Genomic DNA, 21,280 nt, shown 5'->3' on the forward strand with positions numbered 1-21,280 from the left:
GCTACCTTGTATGGAGGATTTCAGGGATGAAATAAAATGGAAAATCACTTTTTTACAGAATTAAATAATATAGTAGGGCACTGTTTTCCACCCAGCAAAAGAGAAATAATGAGGGGTAGAGGTTTAAAAAAGTTTGAGTTAATGCCTTTGCATTTCTTCCCATTCAGTTTAACTGTTCCTTTTGGCTGGCAATAGAAAACTGAAGTGATGGATTGCTCTGATTATGCCTAGTCAGGTGCATTAAATGGTGTCTCACTCTACTGCCTCCTGCAATCTTGCTGCTTGGTGTGCTTATCAGAGCTGATGTGGAAAAGGTAGATATCTGTAAACAATAAAGAAATAAAAGGGACAGTGAAAGATCTCAGACTGGTCTCAGCAAAAGGATTTGTTGGGATCTTGAAATGTGTTGAGGAGATTAAAATGAACCAATTTTAGGATAAATAATTGGGATATGCCTATCAACTTCAACATTCAGTAGTGTACACGAACCAATCCTGCTTTTTATGGGTCATTTGTTGAAGAGATGCTTACAGTATATGGACAATTTCTTTTTAGCATCCATCTGTTTAATGCTAGCATGGAGCTTTGCTCTATCGTTTGTCTCTAGTTAAACCGTGAACTCATGTGCACTTGAGTTACAGTTCTTTGAGTTCATAGTCACCAAGAAAGATTACTGTTTTCATCAATGTGAGAAAAAATAAGATCCCCTGGATTTTTAGTACTGAGATCCAGAGACAGGCAAGTGCTTTATTTCAAGTTTTGTGTCGGTTCTCTCTACAAGATCTGTCCAAAATGATATGAAATACTATTCAAAGTTTGGACAAAAGGAGCATTGAATTTCTGTGTTTCTGTATCTAAATTTGAGTTATTGATGTAGAAGAAAATTGAATTCAAGCAGGAAAGGTGCAAATTGTAATGAAAGTGAAACTACCTAATGCAACAGACTAGCAGTGGATAGTTTGTTCATGGTAGGAAAAAAGGTCAGGAGGCTGAGATATGGGTGATCTTTTTCAGTCTCTGGTAGCAGGGCAGAAAAACTGGAAGGATTGCTCTTTAGGCTAAGGACTTTAGCTTTATGAGACAAACAGACCATGAACAAGCTTGAGTTTAAAATATGAAGACTTTTAGCTGTAAGAGCAGTCAGTTTAGGGACAGCCTTACAGCTTGGCTAGCGGAGATGGAAGCCCTAACTGCAGTGGTCTTCCATCCTTTTAGGAAGGAGATTTTCCTGCATGTGAACTCAAGTTCTGGGTTTAAAATCTCTTAGGCTCAAGTTCCTAAAACACCTAACTTATGTTAGACAGTCTACTGGCTGCAAGAGCATCCCTTGAGAAACACCTGCGATTTCATCTTGATGGGGAAAGGTACAGGCAGGCTCTGTGCTCCTGATGTGTGCTTGCTTCTTTGAGATAAAAGTTACTATCAGAAAAAAAGGATGAGGTGTCTTCATTTGGAAGTGCCAACCCAATGAATTAGACTGGTCTAGCTTCAGCAGAGTGATTACCCTGATACTGCAATTGCAGCACATCTTCTCATAGACAACTCTGAACAAGGCTGCAAAGCTTTGACCTTCACATTTTAGCTCACCTCATCTGTCTTCAAAGTGCAAGGATAAATGTACTTCAAAATTACTACTGGCTCAATGGAAAACTGAACAGGACAGTAGAGTTGGGCAAAATATTTCCATTAACTTTCTTGGTTTCAAGTTCCAAAAATCCTTTCCCAATCAGAATTGAGCGTCTTCCTTCACAGAAGTTTTGGTTGAATTATTTCCATTTTTCAAAGACAATTGAGAGAATACTCTTAAAATTTGTAAAGAAAAATTGGAAAGATCTCTTTTTGCTTGTTTTTTCAAGGATAAGCCCATTTTGGGAATAAGAGCAACAGAAATTAAAAAAAAATGTATATGGCTAAAGTAAGACCAATTCAGATAATTTGAACGAAATGTTTTTTCTTTTTTTTTTTAATTGAAATATGTGTACTCCTTTGGTGAAATCTATAAATCCAATTGAATCACTACTCAATCTATATATGATGTAGTGGGGGAAATTATAATGGACTCCCCTTGCTTTGACTGTTAGATCGCTGAAGCCAGGTTTCAGCTAATAAAGCTGCTGGAAAATTAGAATGTCTGCAGGGAAAATAGCCTTGGCCAAAACTGCCCAGAGTCGTAAGACATATTTTGGAGTGCTTTTGTTCAGAGGAAGGTACAATAAATGCTGTAACTGATCTAAAGGAGCCTATGATTACAAAGTTGTAGAAGCCGGAAAACTGACTCGTTCCTTATCGTGGTCATGAAGGGATAAAGGAGAAGGAAAGGAAAGATGTACTGGTGGTACATTTTTATTTTTTTTTTTGCCTGCTGAGCCAAAGATGACCCAGGAAGAAGAGCTTTTGTATCCGTAGAATTTGTGCCACTTTACCTGTATTAGTAAAAGTTGTTTTCACCTAATTGATTTGCTGGGATGTCTTCCTAGCAGGGAGTAAAGATGAGTACAGTGGGAATCGCTAACCTTTTCTTTAGCTGCCCTTTTGGATGGGGGAAGACCTGGTATCTCGAACAGCAGAGAGGAGAATCTTCTCTAAATAACATTTGTGTATTAGTATTTTCTAAAAGTGGAAAATATCCTTTTATTTTTCTTCCTCATGGGAACAATCTGCAGTTGGATACAGCACAAAATGAGAACAGATAGTGAGCAAACTCATGGCAGGTTTTCTGTGCTCTTCTAAGTCTCATAGTTGCATAGAGAGGAGTCATAGAGGCAAAATGCATTTGCTTCAGCGAAAGCACAGCTGAACCACTTCCCTAAATGTGATCCTGCTTCTCTCGCTGGATGTGCTGTGTTTTGCCATCCCACCTCTGACAGCGTTTGATGTCACACTTATTTGCAAACAGAACTCTATGGACTGCAGTGGATAATGACATCACAGGTTGAGAGGACGTGATTACTACTTCAGGAATGATTTTTGCTTGAAGTTTTGAACCACTCTGCTGCTTGTCAGCCTTTGGTAATATTTGTTTAGAAGGATTTTTTGAGATTCAGCTTCTCAAGCCTTGGCAGTGTCAGACTGAGAGCTCTTTCAGGCATTCAACAGGTCTGAGAGCAGAATCCTGTTAATCGTGTGAAGGCTCACACTTGATGAATTTTTAGTTTGAAAAGAACTAACCCTTTGAACAAAGAGAAATCAGAAATTTGTCATGCCCCTTTTCTGTCATCACAGCATAATAAAGAAGAAACCCATTCATTTTCGACCTCTTGTGAAGACGTGGGACCCCATGCTTCTTACTGACGTATTTTTCCCTGATCCACCTGTGCTGTTGGCTCATCCTGCCAACCCTGCATGTGGTCAGTCCTTCATTTTCCCAACTCATGGGTAGGGCTCAGATCATTGCCAATAAACCATGAGTAACCAAAAGCAGTTACAGAAAACTATTCAAGAAGACCATTTATAGAGAGATCTGAGGAAAAATAATGCTTATTGTAGTCACATACATGCAGTAGAAGGAGCCTTTGGGATGTGAAGAAATGACAGCATCAGGAAAAGTTTGCTATAGAATTAGGACATAATATTATAGTGATCAACAGTGAGACCTTCATACCAAAATTGGATATTTTGCACTCCAGGGAACTGATAAATCTTCTACTATGATCCTGCATCTATAAGGACTGTGCACAACTCTAGCAAAGATCATCAAGGTTTCTGAAGACCAAGAGGGATCTCAAACGAGTGCAATAAAAGCGATCACATAGCAAGCTACCTCTGAAGACACAGTTAAAATCTCAATCTGGGTATATCTTGTAAAACAACTATTGTCTTCCTTGCTGCAGGACTCTGCCCAGAAGAGCTCTGTTTATAGCTAACGTAGATTAAGGGATAGAGCTGTTACTATCTCCAAGAAATGTAAAGAGTGAGTAATGATGGAGAAAAATGGGATGTGTTGAATTGAGGACCATAGAAGAACACTGTGATAAAAACAGCATAGAAAAATGCCGGCTGTGTATCAAAAAACCTTCCTAATAGCTGATCTGGTAGACAGGGGCATAATTTCCTAAGGGAGAGAGCAGAAACCCTGTTATTTCAATCATGTAAACAAAACTGGACAAAGCCCTGGAGAATATATTGTAGGGAACAATCATATGCCAGCCCCTGGGAATGGATAACATGACCTGATAAGTCTTTCCTAGTGGTTGCTACGATTCTCTTCATATTGAGAACTTGTTCTGGTCATGATTTGTCTTGGGACTAGATGTGATGTGAGCCTCAGGTCAATCCTCTAACTGTTTTCAGAGAACAAGATGGAGAGGAGAAAGTAAATGAAAGTTGTGCAGACGCAGTCAGAAATAGAGAACATGGTAAAATGTTGACTCAGAAGTGCTGCAGGGCTTTGTGTGGTCACGTATCTCAGTGCCAAAGAGATATAAGCCACTCTGGTCCAGATGCAAAGGTTTTATGCTGAGCTGGTGGTATGCAGGCTCCAGAAAAATTGATCATTTTGTTCTTACCATGATGCTTCCATTTACACATGAACCCAAAGAGTCAACTGCCTATCCTTGGACTTTGGAGACTTGTTTTTCTTGCTGAACCCAAGATTCCAGCTTGTTGGCTGATCTGTCTTGCTGTGTCCTTGTGATGTACACACACTCTGCTGGGGGTGTGCCTGGCTGCCAATTTGTACCACTGTTGATATTTTTAGTCTGGGTAACAGTCGACTATTACCTACTCAGAAATCCAGAATACAGCCGCTAGAAGAGTTGGGGAATGGTATGCTAAAGGGATGGTCCAAATCCCTGCTGTTTTCAGTGCTAGGCTCCTCACAGAGCCGAAGAGGAATTCTTTCCTCTTCCTAGCCTCTTTTCTGAGGGAGAGGAAGTTGCAGAGACGCATAGAGATAATGTTGTTGTGTCTGGGCAAAATTAACTGGCAAATGTTTTCATCCTTGGTTTCATGGGTGGTGGTACACCAGGTGGTAGTTACCTCAGATGCTCTCTCATCTTATTTGAAAGAACTGCCAGTGTTCTCAGACTTCTCTCATCTAAGTGATTAAAAGTAGAGACTGTCATAAGTTCAACAAGGGGAGGTTCAAGGTGATCAGGTTTTATGTGTCATACAGCAGGAATATTGTCAGTGGTTTCATGTGGCCACTTGAAAATTTCCACTATCCCTCATTTACCAACATTTTTTAGTAAAAACCTTTATAGTGTAAATTTTACACAGGAAAAATGGAAAAGTTTCATGTGGAAAGTTAAAGAAAGGAACAACAAACCCAAACAAATGCAGCACTCTCAAATATTCTGTTTTGTTATTTTTTTAAAGCAATGTTTTTAAGTTTTGTCTTTTGCTTGTAACAAGGAGTTTCTTGAGCAGTAGCAGTAGTCAAGCCTGGTTTCCCGTGAACTCCAAAATGTCCACCAGTTCTCCTGAACCCTGATCTGCATCCTCTCCCTTGCAGGCAGATAGGTATTCTATCACAGGTTGTCTTATGCGATAAGACAGCAGTTCTCTCCCATGTCCCTACAGCTTGCCCCACCTTGCGGGAACCCCCAGCTCCTGTTTCTCCCCTGTAACTGGCCAGAGACAAAGCTGATCACATTGCAGCTGAGTTTGCACTATGTGTGTGTTGGGTTTTTGGCCCTATTATGTGTATTCACAGATTGGCCAGATGGCAGGCCCAGCAGAATAGATTATTATCAAGTTCATATTACAGTTGCTTCTAAGTGTTGGAAATCGGTGAGCAGCTTCAAAGCTGCTGGAGAGAAAAGGCAGATGGGCAGATATACAGATATAGGTGGCTCCTTCTTATCAAGAAATGAGAATGAACCCAGAACTAATTAGAAAAAGTTTCTTATGGCTTGGTTTCAAGTTGTAAACTTATTCCTTCATAGAGTAACCTAGTGGGTATCTGAAAGGGCAAAATGTTTTGACCAAATCTGTGTTTCCCCGTTAGGATGCAGGATCTCTCAAAATGAGGAGCTGTGTTCTGCTGGGGTGCAAGTTCAGAAGGAAAACACAATCTTTTCTAGTGAAAGTAGAGAAGGCCCCTGGTCTCTCCAGCTGGAAGGTAGAAATTCCCAGGGAAAGAGTCCAGGTGGAGTCTCCTTCCCTTGAGATGTTCAAAAAGCATGTAGATGTGGCACTTTGTTTAGTAGGCATGATGGTATTGGGCTGACAGTTTGACTTGGTGATCTTAGAGGTCTTTTCCAACCTTAACGATTCTATGATTCTTTAATTGCCTGGGCACACACCTCTGATGGTCCTGGTACTGAATGAGCAGCACTTCCAGGTACTTTGCTTCAATAAACTGAGTAAATCTGTCCCCTCGTGGTCACAGGTAGGCATTCAAGAGGACAGAGGGGAGGCTGACCTATGTACATGCTGGTGGAGGAGTCCATGTAGGGAAGGAAGAGGAAAGTCCAATCCAAGCAGCTGAAGAATCTCTGAAGAACAGTAGTCCAGTGTGTCCCATGGAGGTGACCTTCTCAGTCCTCTAAGAATCCAGAGGAAGACTCCTCAAGAGGGGCAACTTCTTGCAGGGAATTCCTGCCTGTGTTGCATGTGATCCCCAGATAAATAAAGCGGTGAGAATAAAGTGAGGGAAGCCTGTTGCGTCCCTGCTGCCTGGAGTAGGTATTCTGCAGATCTTCACAGAATAATTTAGGTTGGAAAAGACCTTCAAGATCACCAAGTACAACCCTTAACCTAACACTGTCAAGTCTACCACTAAACCACGTCCCTATGCACCACATCTACACATCTTTCAAATACCTTCAGGCATGATGACTTCACCACTTCTGTGGGCAGCCTATTGCAATGCATGATAAACGTTTTGGTGAAGTAATTTTTCCTAATATCCAGTCTAACTCACCTGGTGCAACTTGAGGACATTTCCTCTTGTCCTATCACTTGTTACTTGGGAAGAAACTGACACCCACCTCAGGCAGTTGTAGAGAGCAATAATGTCTCCCCTCAGCCTTCTTTTCTGCAGACTCCAGTTCCTCAGCTGCTCCTCATAAGACTTGTGCTCTACCTTTTGATAGGTCTTGATACAAAACAGAGTGTAAGTGTAATTCCCCAGGTGATGTGGCTTTACCTCTGCAGTCAGGACATGGAAGCAATCATAACAGGCCAAGGTGAGAGGCTGCGCTGACCTTGTTCCGAATTTTGGATTTGATGTTGCAGCTGGGGGTTGACACACCCTTCTTTCTCTCACATGTTGTCCATGTCTTCACTACATGGGATAGTATCATCCTGTATTGTTGCGTGTTCCTGTAGGGAGCCACGTGACACACTTTGAGACTGTCTTTTGAGCATGGAAGGTGAGGGTTTCTTTAAGGATGGAAAGGAAAGCCGTTCAAAATAACAGAGATTATGCAGGTGATGTGCTGCAGTGAGATCAATTGACAAGGGAATTAAAGAAAAAGAGCATCCTGGAGATGTTTGGAGAGAAAGACACCAGCATTTGGGGAGAGGGCAGACATGTAAGAGAGAGAAGAGGGAGCAGGCAGTGGTGCTTATGTACCAGGAGGCTGGGATTGTTAAATGGCAGCTTTCATCCAGGGAAAGCAGCATTCATGATGTGCTCTCAATTTCCTTACAGAAGAGTGTGTTTGTCCTGTTAAATGAGTTACTACCAGTTAGATGAAGTGTCTCCTTGATACCTACTGAAACCTCTTTCATCTGCTCTGTGAAGTCTATGTTGTTTCTTCTCACGGCTGAAACCATGAGCAGCAAAATCCAGCAGGGAGCCAACTTGTTCTTTGTGGCAGTTTCTTTGACGTAGATAAACCTCTGAAGTGAAGTGTGTGACATCAGGATGACGTTTTAATCTGAATTATGCTTGCCCATCTGAGTAACAGGTGCTGTTATCCTCTTTTCATTATCTCACAGCCAGGGCTGCTGCCAGCATGAGTAGGAAAGGTTCAAGTTACGAGAATGGAGCAGTTAATTTCTTTCCAGAGGCTGTTGTCAGTGATGACCAGGCCAAAATGTCCATCATGGGGCTGAATGATGTGTAGATGGATGGGGGGAGAAGCCTACTCCTGAAAGCAATAATGCATCCCTCGTGAATAACACAGTGTTGCTTTGAGTTTCAAGACATCTAAAACCTGTCGTAGGTTGAATGTGAATGAGGCTTAGCTGCTCTGTAGCTACACAGTGGCCTGAACACGAACTATAAATAACTTGCCACTGCCACATTTCATTTTTATTTTTTAACACTGACCATGTATTTGGCCTGATACCAATGCATGTCTAAAGACAAATGTCTTACAGTCTCTGACAGAGCCCAGTGTAGAAAAACACCCTTTGCTGTGCACCATTCAGGCTCTATCTATCTAACTAGACAGAGCAGGACCTGTGTTTTTTAAGACAGAGAAGCCAGCAGAGATGGCATAGAGGATGCTGGTAAAAGCTAAACACATGTACTGCCTCAGAGCGGTGTCCACATGCAGTGGTCCCTGGCCAGTGTTAACCTTCATGGGTAGGCCAGGCATGGGCATTGCCTGAGATGGTGCTGGTTGGTCCAGGGTAAAGCTGTGTCAGGAAGCGTGCTAATGATTTAACAGTGTGGGCAATCATGGGTTTGTGGTAGAATCCATCCCTTGTCCCAGTTTAGATTGCTGGAGTTGACATGACCTTGCAGTCTTGGAGGTGGTCACTATGTAGATGCAATGCACTGAAAGTATTCAAAAATTTTTCCCCATAGAGTTTTATTCTTGTTATGGATTTATTTATTCTGGGCAGTCTATATCGTTGCAATAGCATGAAGTTGTTTATTGAGACACTTTTTTGCTCCAGAAGCAAGAGAAGTCATGTTTGAGGATAAGGCAGACTTTATGGGCCTGTCTGTACCCTGCAGCTAAGCGTGCTACAAAGATCACTGATGTAGATCCAAGCGAGCTGCTCTGTTCGTATGAGGCTATACAGTGCTGGAGATACTTGCTTAAGGTCTGCATGCACACATGGCATTTTTGTTGATAAGATGTCTCTAAAATAATGAGTAATACAAAGAAGGAGAGTAAAGATTGATTGTTTCTGGTCTTTTCCATGGAGAAGGAGGGAGCACCAAGTGATATCAATGGCAGAGAAGTTCAAAATAAAGAAGTGATGGTGATTTTTTCAAAGAACACGTTTTTGTTCTGTAGACCTTCTTGCCACAGGATGTTGCAAGTGCTAAAGCTTTATAAACATTCAAGGGACGGTGCCCAAGAGAAATTCATTGCATGTTACTGAAACCATATCTGATTTAAGAAACCCCTGAGCTACAAATGGTGAAGCTGGGTAAGTGAATCCTTGGGGAAAATGTCACATGTAATCATACCATTTCTATATTCTTCCCCAGCCATCTGCTTGTGTCCACTGTTGGATTTAGAGTAGCAGTGTACTCCCTTCCACTGCACTCCACAGTTGTGTCCTGGTACTCCAGTGCAACGTCCCTTTGAAAGCAAGAGGCAGCTGTTGGTGGTGTCCTCCTGAATGGACCTCACATAGACTGTAATAAGTAGTTTCTCTCTGTGTCTTATCTGAAAAACATCATGGAAAAATGGGTTTTCAAAGAGGCTGAGCATAGTTCTGCAGACTTAAATAGCTATGCTATGGTAAAAAAAAAAAGTATTCCGTTTTTTTCCTACAGTTACGTATAGGTGCACACAGTTTTTGAAAGTTTTTCACTGGAAGACAGACGAGGCCTGGAAAAATCATAATTGGAAGACCTCAACAGAGTATTCATTTGGTGTTAGCCCTTAGGGTCTGATCCTTTGCTTCCCTTGCTTACAACTTCCAGCAGTTCTGCTTGATGCCTGTAGACCAGCCCTTCCCTAACTGGGAGGAGATGGCTTTTGTGGTGGATTGGTGCTCTGCAGTCCAGAATTGGAATAACACTGTGAGGCATGACATTTCTTTATGCCAAATTATTTTGCTTGGTGCCAGCCACATGACCTCTGTCTTGGAAGTCTAAGCAGCTGGGAGGGATTATGAAAAAGAGAGACAGAGAGAAAGAGAGTACTAATGACATCACTTCCAGCCAAGGTGGAAGTTATTCAGACTGTTCTTGATCATCCAGATCGTATCTCATTAAATATCAGACAAACCTGCCTGCTCTGGTCATATTGCTAGATTGCAGGACCTCAGCAAACTGGTTAGTCTAGTAGAGTAGTGTAGGTAGTATTTACCTCAGTGTGATCCAATATAAAGCTCCATAAATACCATTCTCACTGTTATCTCAACCTCTTGGCTTATTAGGGGATGCATTTGCTGTACCTAATTTTAAGGTCTTCTGTTTGATATTTTCTTCTTCATCACAGAAGACTGAGAAATACCAATGTTAAACTTTCTATTTCTCTTTAAGCTGTGTGTTTATTATGGTTTATATTGAACCACCTCATTATACCCTGGTAAAAGGCAGTGGCATTCTTGTAGAGGAAGTTAGGCTGAATTTTGGTAGCTGAAATCTGCTACCAAAGCAGTTGCTTTTGTTTCTGTCTTTACCTGACAAAAGTAAAACCTGGCTACTAAGAGATGAACCCTGTACACTATGGAAGGCTATTTTCCAGACTTAATGATTTTCTCTGTCCCTTTTCCTCTGGCAATTACTGACTTTCTCATTTTTCCCAGAGGCAGTCTCTGATGTTCAGAAGACAGTGGTGTGTTTTAAATTTGAGATTTGCTGAATTTCAGGAAAATACACTGTTGGAGTTTAGTTTTTGTGTATTGCTGTCTCTGTGGCTGGATAGATTCTGTAATGCTAAAGTAATAGAGAGAGAAGTCTTTCTTTGGTGTATTTTGAAATCCCTTATTTCACAGTGCTGAAGGGAATAACTAAGGTGCCTATTCATTAAAGCCACGTTGTAATGGAAAAGTATATGGCTGATCTCCTATATATGAATCTATTTGTAAAGTCTTATTCTTATTATCTTCATAAATTAAGCTTTTTCTTTACTCTAGTTTTATGCTGAAAATATGGTAAAGACATTTATTTGGTATTGTGGAAAGTGAACATGACATAGGGCAGAATAGAAATCAGAATTTCTGGATATTCTTTCTACTTATGTGAATTGGAGAAAAATTATAGCCTGCCACTGTCTATGCTTCCCTATCTGTAAAACAGGGATATGAACATATTCCTATCTTATGGGACAGCTGTGAATCCCAAGTTAATTACAAAATCTATGACAAATCTTAGAAATTCAATTGTGAGATAGTGTGTAATCATATAATAATAATGTTTTATAATCTCCCTGAACTGTCTCTGTGGATATTTCTTGTGAGAGGGATATGGTGATATCAAAAGAAATCTTTTTTTCACCCCAACCATTTTCTTTAGAGCCCAAAGTGAAAGCTGTTTCCACCAACTGCCATCTCTGCAACCATCTGGAAAATCACATTTTCTGAAGCTTTCCTTTTCTTTATCAGCTGTAACTAAAGCTATAAAATGGGAAGATGTCCCTGGTTTAATTAACACCCCTGTAGTTCAAAAGCTGATCTTAGTAATGAGAGGCAATTATAGCCTTTATTGAGGGACAATCAGGTGGAATGAACACGGCATCAATCTATTGAAGACACTTCTTTTTCCAGGTAATTTGGAAACTGCCTTTTATGATGAACAGGCTACCTGGCCCAATACAAAGGGAGAATCTTTTTGTTTCATAACCTGAAAAGTACTTCATATTTTGATTTATGTGCTTCTTTTGTAAACTGCTTTTTACATATTATCCGTCTGCCAACAGACGGCACAGCTCAGGAAGTGAGCTAAAGAAATGTTTTATTTGCTTCGGATACAGGGCATAGGCAAGAAGATACGAAGATTGCGTGAGTGCAGCATTCATGTAGCTTTGGATCTGGCTGCCGTATCAGAGTCTCTGCGGTTCATGTGGCTGATATGAAAGAGGGAGCTGTGGTCATGATCTGCTTTGCTGACTGTCTTATCTTTTCATTCCCCCTCCCAGGTTATGGACATGCTGCCCCAGGGACGGATGCAGGGAAGGCCTTTTGCATGTTCTACGCAGTCCTGGGGATCCCACTGACACTCGTCATGTTCCAGAGCCTGGGCGAGCGCATGAACACCTTTGTCAAGTACCTCTTGAAACGCATCAAAAAGTGCTGTGGGATGAGGAGCACTGAAGTCTCCATGGAAAACATGGTCACTGTGGGTTTCTTCTCCTGCATGGGAACACTCTGCATTGGAGCAGCAGCCTTTTCCCAGTACGAGGAATGGAGCTTTTTCCACGCTTACTATTACTGCTTTATAACATTGACTACTATAGGGTTTGGAGACTATGTGGCCCTGCAGACCAAAGGGGCCCTTCAAAAGAAGCCTCTCTATGTGGCTTTTAGCTTTATGTACATTCTAGTGGGGTTGACAGTCATTGGGGCATTTCTAAATCTGGTTGTTCTCAGGTTCTTAACCATGAACAGTGAGGACGAGAGACGGGATGCTGAGGAACGGGCGTCCCTGGCAGGGAACCGCAACAGCATGATTATCCACATCCAAGAGGACTCCCAGCATGGTCGGCCACGGTACAAGGCCGAAGTAACAGACCTTCAGTCAGTTTGTTCCTGCATGTGTTACAGGTCCCATGAGTACACCAGCCGGGTGGTGTCCCACCAAAATTCGTTCAGCTCAAAGCTGAACCCCCAGTACTTTCACTCCATTTCTTACAAAATAGAGGAGATCTCGCCAAGCACATTAAAAAACAGCCTTTTCCCATCTCCTGTCAGCTCCATCTCACCTGGGTTGCACAGCTTTACAGATAACCACAGGCTGATGAAAAGGCGAAAGTCCATTTAAAGGGATTTGCCTTCTTTGCTTTCCTTGTTTTCCCCAGTTCTTCTCTGTTGTTTTGGGTTTATTTTGTTCCTTAAGTGAGACGGAGTGAGGCCAAAGGGAGTAGAGAAAGCCAGTCCTCCTCTGAGACTCAGCTCTTGAGCATGAAGCATGGATTATTACTGTTCCAGCAAAGTATGCCTTACATTACCCCCTCGGTGGATGTCAGAGGATTCAAGGTGACGTGAAGTGGGTACCAAATCCAAAGTTGCACACACAGCTGGGAGCCTTCATGTGCCACTGGCACTCCTGACCTAATAAACTATGTTCCTCATGAGCAGTTTGCAGCGTGCGTGCGTGCTTGTGTGCGTGTTGGATGTGTGTGCGTGTGTATGTACGGGCAATTCCACAACTAGTGCCATGTGACAAAAATTAATGCATCAGGTATTACTTTTTTCTTTTTCCCTTGAAGCAATTGTGTTCCAGCCTGCTTTCAACTTTTAAATTGCTTCCAAAAGGAATGGGGAGGGTGGGAGGGGAGCCTATTTATTTTGGTTTTTTTTTGCCAAGACAAGCATGCGCCACAAGCAGTCAATATACCAGGTGTATCATGGTAAATTTTTTAATGCTAGATTTTAGATTGTATTAACGTTAAAAAAAAAAAAGGCAGGAAAAGATGGATCATTTTAGCTTGCCAGTTCAAAATTAAAAAAAAAAATAAATAAAATAAAGCATGCACTTTGTAAAACTGGTATGCATAATACAAAACGCAAGGAAAACTAGCAATGAAATTAATAATCAAAAGCAAATAATCCTATTGATTTAATTATATTTACTTTTATCATTTCCAACTGTTCCAACAATTTGCAAATGGAATCTTTGAGAAAAATTGGGAGAATTGTTGGAACTAAAGAGTGTATTTTGTTATTTTTATTTTATTTATAAAATTATTATTATTATTATTAATATTATTATTATTATTATTTTGTGCAGCAATTACCTGCATGAATAGGAATTTAATATTTTTTGGAATGCTTGGATTAGGATGGGTATAAATAGGTGGATGTATATTTTTTCTTATATAACAGTGACAGGGCATTCCTTCTTTTAAATAAAAAATTAAAGATGATTGTCTCTAAATGCTTTTGATTTGTAAATAATAGAAAGCCTTTGTTGGTCTCAGGAAGAATTCAAGGGACAGTATCTTGTGTTTGGCTCACTGGGAACTTGTGAGATTAGATGTAATATTGCTTTTTTTGCTAGGCAGAAAGGCAAAATGCATTTAGCAGTAATGGGCAAAAGCAGTTTTACTCCAGTGTTTGGTGGGTAACATTGGGAGTGATTGCCTTGGCAAGCTGTAGTGGAGGATGTTGAGACCATGTTGTGGAGTTGTTCCTTGGAGATTGTCCATCTCTCGGTTGTTCATCTGGACCAAACAGACTTTACAGAATTGAATTAAAGGCCTAATCCAGCTCCCTTTTAAGACAATAGGTATTTGCAACGATTACATGGGATTTAGTGCTTTTGGGAGATTCATCTTTGATTTGACTGTAGTAAGACTGGGAGTTTTATAAACCTGAACCTTTGTCTCTGATTTAATCCTATCTTTAAATCGCCTTCCGTGTTAACTCACCATACAAACATCATCTTTTTTTTGGCACTAATCACCTCCTTCTGATTCTACCATTTTATGCTCTCAGTGTAAAAGCAATAATCCATTTTTTTCCTTAAACTATATACTGTGTTTTTGTACAAGTCCCAGCTCTGAGCTCTGTGTGCTGATGGATGTTGATATCATATCGAAGAGGCAACTATAAAAAGCATTGATAGGGAGAAATCAGGATTGTAATTCCTCTTCTCTTTTCCCTGGCTTTAAATTATTAGCTATATCCAGTATGTATGTCTACTCCTCATTTCCATATCCATGTTTCAAGTAAATGATAAGCAAGTATCCATGAGTTTGACTCCCCTATGCAGCTTCCTTTGGGATTATGAATTGCCATGGCATGAAAATCTCCATTAAGATTAGTGAAGAAATAATTTCGGATTCTTAACAAGGATGGATGAGGATGGATTTCTTCTGTCTAACATGTAGGGATAACATCCTTCAGCATAGCAGGAGAGCAGGCTGGGTGCATTACTGCTGTGTTGCGTTTACCCTGTCTGAATGGAAATGCTAATGGCAGAAGAATTGAAGCGAGCTAGAAGCAAGCATACCTAGAAAAGAAGTTTGAGGATGTGTTAAACCACCTCAGTGATTGAAACCTAGGAGCTGGTTTCTGTGAGGGTGGCACATAGGGTTCACAGTGCTGTCAAAATTACCTTTCATAGTCTTTGCTGGTGATATCACAGAAGCGCAAATAAACTTAGGTTTCCTTTCCTACTAAGGAAATAAAAAATATGCCCGGAATACACACATCTGTATCATGTATGACTGGTGGGTGTATTTGACACTACAGAAGTGCAGGAAAAGTCTGGGGTTCTGCAGAACTCAAGTGAAATTCTGTGTGTCTGACAAAAAAAAAAACTTTTTGTAACAGGACTTACAGCAAAAAGAGTTTTGTGAAAAAAAAATTACAACATATAAAACATTTATTAGATTTTTCCTTTTTCTTCCTTTAAGAAAAGAAGATAATTCTATTTCTGCTGCATATAAAAATAATCTTTAAATGTCCTATAAATCATGTTGAACTCCAGAAGTTCAAAGCTGTTACATAGTCTAGTAGATTTGTTACTAAATCTTCCCTCTGAAACCATAAATGAAGAGTAAATTTTAATACATGGGGTATTTAACCAGGAGAACAACTTAGCTTGGCATCTCATGGGCTATCTGCACTTAGGAGTCTTTGCATGAAAACTCAATGGCTTTATAAGAGCTCTGCTTTAGCTTAGTTTGAGTTTATGGATGTGGTTGAAGAAATCTATATATGGTGATACGGAAGGAGCCAGAGTAGATGTCCATAGTGATACTTTTAATCTAAAAATTGTAAGAAGTGTGTATGTGGGAAAGTGTTTTGCTAAAATGTAGTTGCATTCCTTAAAATTATAAAATATGTTTATTTTTATTTTCTGCCTGAAGAACCTGCAATTCTGTCCAATCTATATTTTTGTTACACATGAGATTTTAAAGTGGCAAGATATTTCATTTGCAAGCCTGCATTCATTCAGATGTTTGCATGAGCTCTTGCAGGACTTTGCTTTGTGAGCAGACACAAATACAAAAACTCTCATGTGTACGCATCAGTACACCAGGTAAAAATATGCTTCTCTCAGCATTTTGGTGGTTCTTGACTGATGTGTGAATAATGACTTGGGCCGTCTGGAACTGGAACAGACTGTATCATGAAAGAAAAGCTTTTGTCCAAGGTTAATCCCAGTTTTTCAGTTATACTTGATAAATCAGACAGTGAAAGGTGAGCTGATTATCGTCTGCTCTGTCTCTGACTTCTTATTGCCCTCCATGAACACTTCTTTCTTCCAATGACAGTGCTTTCTTCAATTCTTTTCTCTGGGATATTATTAGTTTTATTCCACTAAGACATTATTTCTTTCAGTTCAACCTCTCTTGCTTGCTACTAGCTCTTTTGAAGTTCAGCTAGTAGTGGTGCTGCTTATGACAAGACATTCTAATATCCGTAATTCCTAACCTGTGTTTCTGTAGCACACAGACGTCTGCTATCACTATGTGATGCACTCTTATTCCCCAGAGTCTCATTTCCCCTACCCTTCCCTATTATTAAACATTAGAAATAATAATAATAAATCAGATTAGTCTATTTGTGTCACACTAATGTGCTCTTCATCAAAACAACACAAATTTAGCTCCCTGCTGTCTACTCTGATTACATAACAACCTTATTATCCTATCATATTTCATATTATCATCAAAGGGAAAAATCAGTTTGATCAGTGAAGCACCAAAATAGCTTTGACTGAGCATGCTGTGATATGGAAATGAAAGAGGAAACTTGATAGAACAATGCAGGCACAACTCTCTGCTTGGTCTTCGTTACTGCATAGGGAAGATCCTGACTGATCTAACTGGGGCTGCTGTGCCAGAACTTTGTACATATAAAAGCTTTACAGGGGTGGCTGTAGTGGGGTGGCTCTAGAAGAGGCATTTAGAAGTTGCTTCAAGGGTCCAAAATAGCTTTTTGGTTGTTAATGAATGGAGAAGATATAGTGTGACCTTCAGCAATAGACTTTTGTTTGGACTTTTCTGGAAGAGCTCATGAGGACAAAATCAGCAATATCATAAAAAAAAAAAAAAAAAAAAAGAGAAGAGGGAGGTGACAAAGTTCCTTTACAGTATTGTAGGTTCTTTTATTAGTTTCCTAGTTCTTCAAGTGAAGAAACGCGAGGGCAGTAATCAAGATTATTGTGCATCAAACCTAAACAAAGTAATTTCTTGTTTTCTCTGATGAATTTGAAACCATTCTTTTATGGGAAAAAAAACAGCATTAGTTATTAAAAGCTTAAAAAACAGCAGTCAGTGGACCAAGATGGAGAATGAAAATGTTCTAAAATAATTTTATGTGTTTAAGACCAGAGGGCTGGTTCTTGGATGGAAGTAGCTTTCAGTTGAAGTTTATATCCTCATTTAGCTTTATGTAATATTTCTGTTAATATTAGGATCTAATTAAGGCAGTCATTTAAAATCTTTATGAGGGAGCCAGACCTGAGAGGTGTGTTGGAGCGTGTCCATTACACTAATGTTATGGACTTTTTAAAGCATATTTCAAGAAGACCTATTATTGACTGGAATAATGCACAAATTACAATGAGAATCACACCATCACTGCTTTAATCAACTAGAGCATAACACTCACAGACCTGAAAAAAAGAAATATTGCCTTTCTGACCAGCCTGCCTTTCATCTAACTTTAATATCAACCTCTATTTTGGGAACTTCAGCAAGATAAAGTGTATGAAAAGGATTAGCCAACATAATGATACCCCAAAATCAGAACAAATAGAGTAATGACATTGGATGTGGAGAAACTGATTATAGATGGAAGGTGCTCTGGGATTTTCACGCTACTTAATCTGAATCCAGAGAATGAATTAAAACCAAGAAAACTGATGGTACCCTTTGCCAAAAAGCAGTCTGCAGTTATTTCAGGTGGAGATGATGAACGTGGCAAAGGAACTTTCACCAAAAAAAATAATGGCAAAACGAAAGATGGAAAGAAATTGTTTCCAACAGCAGGAGTGGTGTTATTCCCAGCAGAAACCACCATGAGGCGATAAAGACACTTGGGCTTTTATTGGGGTAGGATCAGTCTGGGAGACTGACTGTACTCTGCTCATTCAAGGTCTACGCCACTGATGTTTCACTGATAATTGCTGATGAAGAGATTCATGGAGTTCCTGATTCTCCAGTCAGTTTTTTTGCTGCTTGTCTACATTGAAACCAAGATTTTATTCAGCCAGCCCATCCTGAGCATTGGCTGGTCCCTGTGATACTTTATGTTAATCGTCTCAGCTGACTGTAAACAAACTCTTTCCTTCTCTAAAGCCTGAAGTGGCAGGACCTTCCTCTGAAGCCGATGGACACCTTACTAAAGCTAAACTTGTTCAAACCAGCCCTAAATCCTTCATTTAATTAGAAATTTTTTATTGATTGTTATTGCTACTTTTTTCTTTTCCCCAAAAAAGCTTCTCCAAAGCCCTTGACTGGTTCTCAATCAAACTCTATTGTCCTTTGCACAATTTTCCAAGGCATGTACATGTACACATCAATATTCTTTTGAGAGGAAAGACCAACACAAGGCTTCAAGTTGAGGAGCGTTCAGCATCTGTGTCCCCTTTATACTGAGAGCTCCATAAAGTTTCTCCTTGCATGCTGGAGAAAGTAGGCATGATTGGGTTTGCACATAACCTAGGTGGATGTTGAGCTGATGAGCTGGTTCTTGTTGGACTATTCTCTGAAGTTTGTGGTTTTGTATTACTGTGAATTTGTAAGCTAAAGAGAAATCAAAGTGGTGTGAGGATAATTTTTTTCATGCAGATTTCCAATATAGTAGCTTAACTGATTTGGGTGCAACACGTTGAGTCCTGATTTATGCTCCTTTACTGAAACTGGAATGTACACCTTTTCTATTTACTGCTAGTTACTGTATCGATATCTTCAATTAATGCTTGCCATGAACAATCCTTACTAAATCTAATGGAGAGCAGAAAGGCCTGAAGACAACAGTTAACCTGTATGATTTATGTTTTACTGAATCCAATCATCCAAAGCTGCCTGCCTGGAGCTGTCTGCCTTCAGTTGTCTCACCTTCTGTGAATATTGTAATTAATAAATATCCCAACGCCCTTCCTCACCTTGCTTTGTGACCACATAAGAAGTGCTGCCATACATTAACACCCACAACAGATCAGGGAGAGGAAAAAGGGAAAATTTTGATGGTAATTAATATTCACAGTTCTAAGCCGTGTTGTCTTTTAGTTCACTTTGAGAAATGCAGAGCAAACAACAGCATAACATTTATCATAGCTGGGTAATTCACAAGCGGAGCTAGCAAATATAATAATTGAAACTATGCTATATAATATATCTTCCTCATGCATAAGTTCTGATACTACTAGCCTGGCTTTGATTCATTGTCTATCTGTTCTGTGGAACAGCTTGCAGTAATTGCTGTATCCAGAGCAATATACTTGAGGCTGGAAGAGAGATCAGTTTCAAAGACAGCAGCCCTCTGGCTTTCTCCATATGCCCTCCCGCCTTTGCTACCCAGACATTAACTCATTATCTTGCCATTTCATAGATGTATGTTCAGACCCAAGATCACAACACTCTGTACTTCCCCCCTCATCTATTAATGAAAAGCATCATGCTACAGAACTGCACCCTGGGGAAGGAAATGTTCCACTCTAATTACTACTGACAAAAGAAATCTACAGATTGACTAAAAACAATATGTGGGGAATCAAACAGAAAATGCAAAGTGCATAAAACTGCATGAGTGAAATCCATTTCTTCTCTGGCTGGGATGCAATGCTTTAGCCTGTGAGGAGAATTTGGGAGTATATTTGTTTGGAAGAAGTCTGTCAGGAGAAAGGGTAGCACAAATGACATGAGCAGGCAAAGAGACACAGTGGCTTGGCTCACTGGCTGTAGATCATTCGTAATGTCTCTGGTGTGGTTTCAATTGAAGGAAGAGCCATGTGTCTTCTGGGTTTAGTCTATTTGCTAGTCATCTGCCAGCATCCTTCCAAGCAGGAGTGACAGGAGGTGTGGAAAGGATGGACCATGGCTAGTTCATGGTGGAGTGGATTGTCATTGATGAAACCGCATTACTGATGCTAGTGTCAAGGAGGAAGCAAGGAAAATTGTTTTACAGAGCATCTTTCTTGGAAGAGAACAGTTACACCATCCCTCCTGTTTCCCTCAGCAAATCCATGTGGTGACTCAGAAAGACCTGGGTTGTAGTATCCTTGCCCATCTTTGATAGCACCTCCCCAGACCTGTTGCCATAGGAATGTGTCGGTAATGCTAAGCTTGTCCAGCTGAGTTCAGGAGACAGCAAAGGAACCTGTTCATATTGTCTGTGTTTGGACAGTTTCCACATGTCAAAACATAATCAAGATTGACCTTTAGAGAAATAACATTTATTCATTATTGCTAGCTCTCCCTATAGCATGAGTTTGCAGCTCCTTAATCATTAATTATTGTTAAGTGGCTAATTAATCTGATAACAGTATTTAATTAGATTAGCCGAAGTAGAGTGTGTAAAAGATTTTGGCCTCCAAGTGTCTGAAACCACAAGTGTACAAAATTATTTCCAAAAGTCCTGTTTTGTAATATCACTGCTGACATGGAGGTCGTGCTAAAGCTGTCCTGTTGACGACTATCATCTTGGCATGTTGACTGGATATGGTCATGGAAATATCTGGGGAAAGGATTTTAGATCAGATTCGTTATATGCACTGAGGCTCTTAATTCCCACTGAGCTAAATAGATGGTTAAATATTTTTGGGGAGGTAGGCTTTAGGCCTGATTTTTTCATACCTGTAGAGGAATGAACTGGTGTTATGTCTGAGATAGATGGGATGATCCAAATGGATGAGCAGGAGGCTATATTTCAGGGTAGAAAGAGGTTCTGGTACCCATTTGGTGCAACAGCCAAAGTGTCTCAGCTGTTCTGTCTGGGATAGATTGTGCTTCTGGGAAGAAGGGTTGCTGGATACATGTCCAAACATAGCTGCACCTCCTGGGGAATGGGGAAGATACAGCTGAATTTCTGTGTCGCAAGCTGGACTGATAAGAACACATGTTATGGCATATCCTGCTCCCAAACTCTGTCTGAGAAAACTTGAAAAGGCAAAGGACTGGATTTCTTCCTGGCTTCTGGTTGATGGTGGTGGAAGACAGGGCTGACACCTAACTTGCACACTGGGCAAGAGCTCAGGACAGCATTGTTCTTAGGAACCAAGGCAAGGTATTTCAGTGACAGAGCTTTCAGATAGCTACATAGCTGTTTCTTCTGGTGTTTCCTTAAAAGTACCTTGCAC

At 40.3% G+C, this 21,280-nt stretch overlaps 1 protein-coding gene across 1 annotated transcript in view; it reads left to right on the forward strand.

The window, feature by feature from the left end:
• KCNK9 (potassium two pore domain channel subfamily K member 9) overlaps positions 1–13,245 on the forward strand; it is an 84,428-nt gene extending 71,183 nt beyond the window's left edge. The window contains exon 2 of the mRNA XM_009566207.2: positions 11,943–13,245. Coding sequence (XP_009564502.2) covers positions 11,943–12,784 — 842 coding nt within the window. The 3' untranslated portion in view covers positions 12,785–13,245. The remainder of the gene's footprint in view (positions 1–11,942) is intronic.
• The last annotated feature ends 8,035 nt before the right edge of the window (positions 13,246–21,280 follow it).

The sequence above is a fragment of the Cuculus canorus genome, chromosome 2 (genome assembly GCF_017976375.1).
Source record: "Cuculus canorus isolate bCucCan1 chromosome 2, bCucCan1.pri, whole genome shotgun sequence".
NCBI lineage: Eukaryota > Metazoa > Chordata > Aves > Cuculiformes > Cuculidae > Cuculus > Cuculus canorus.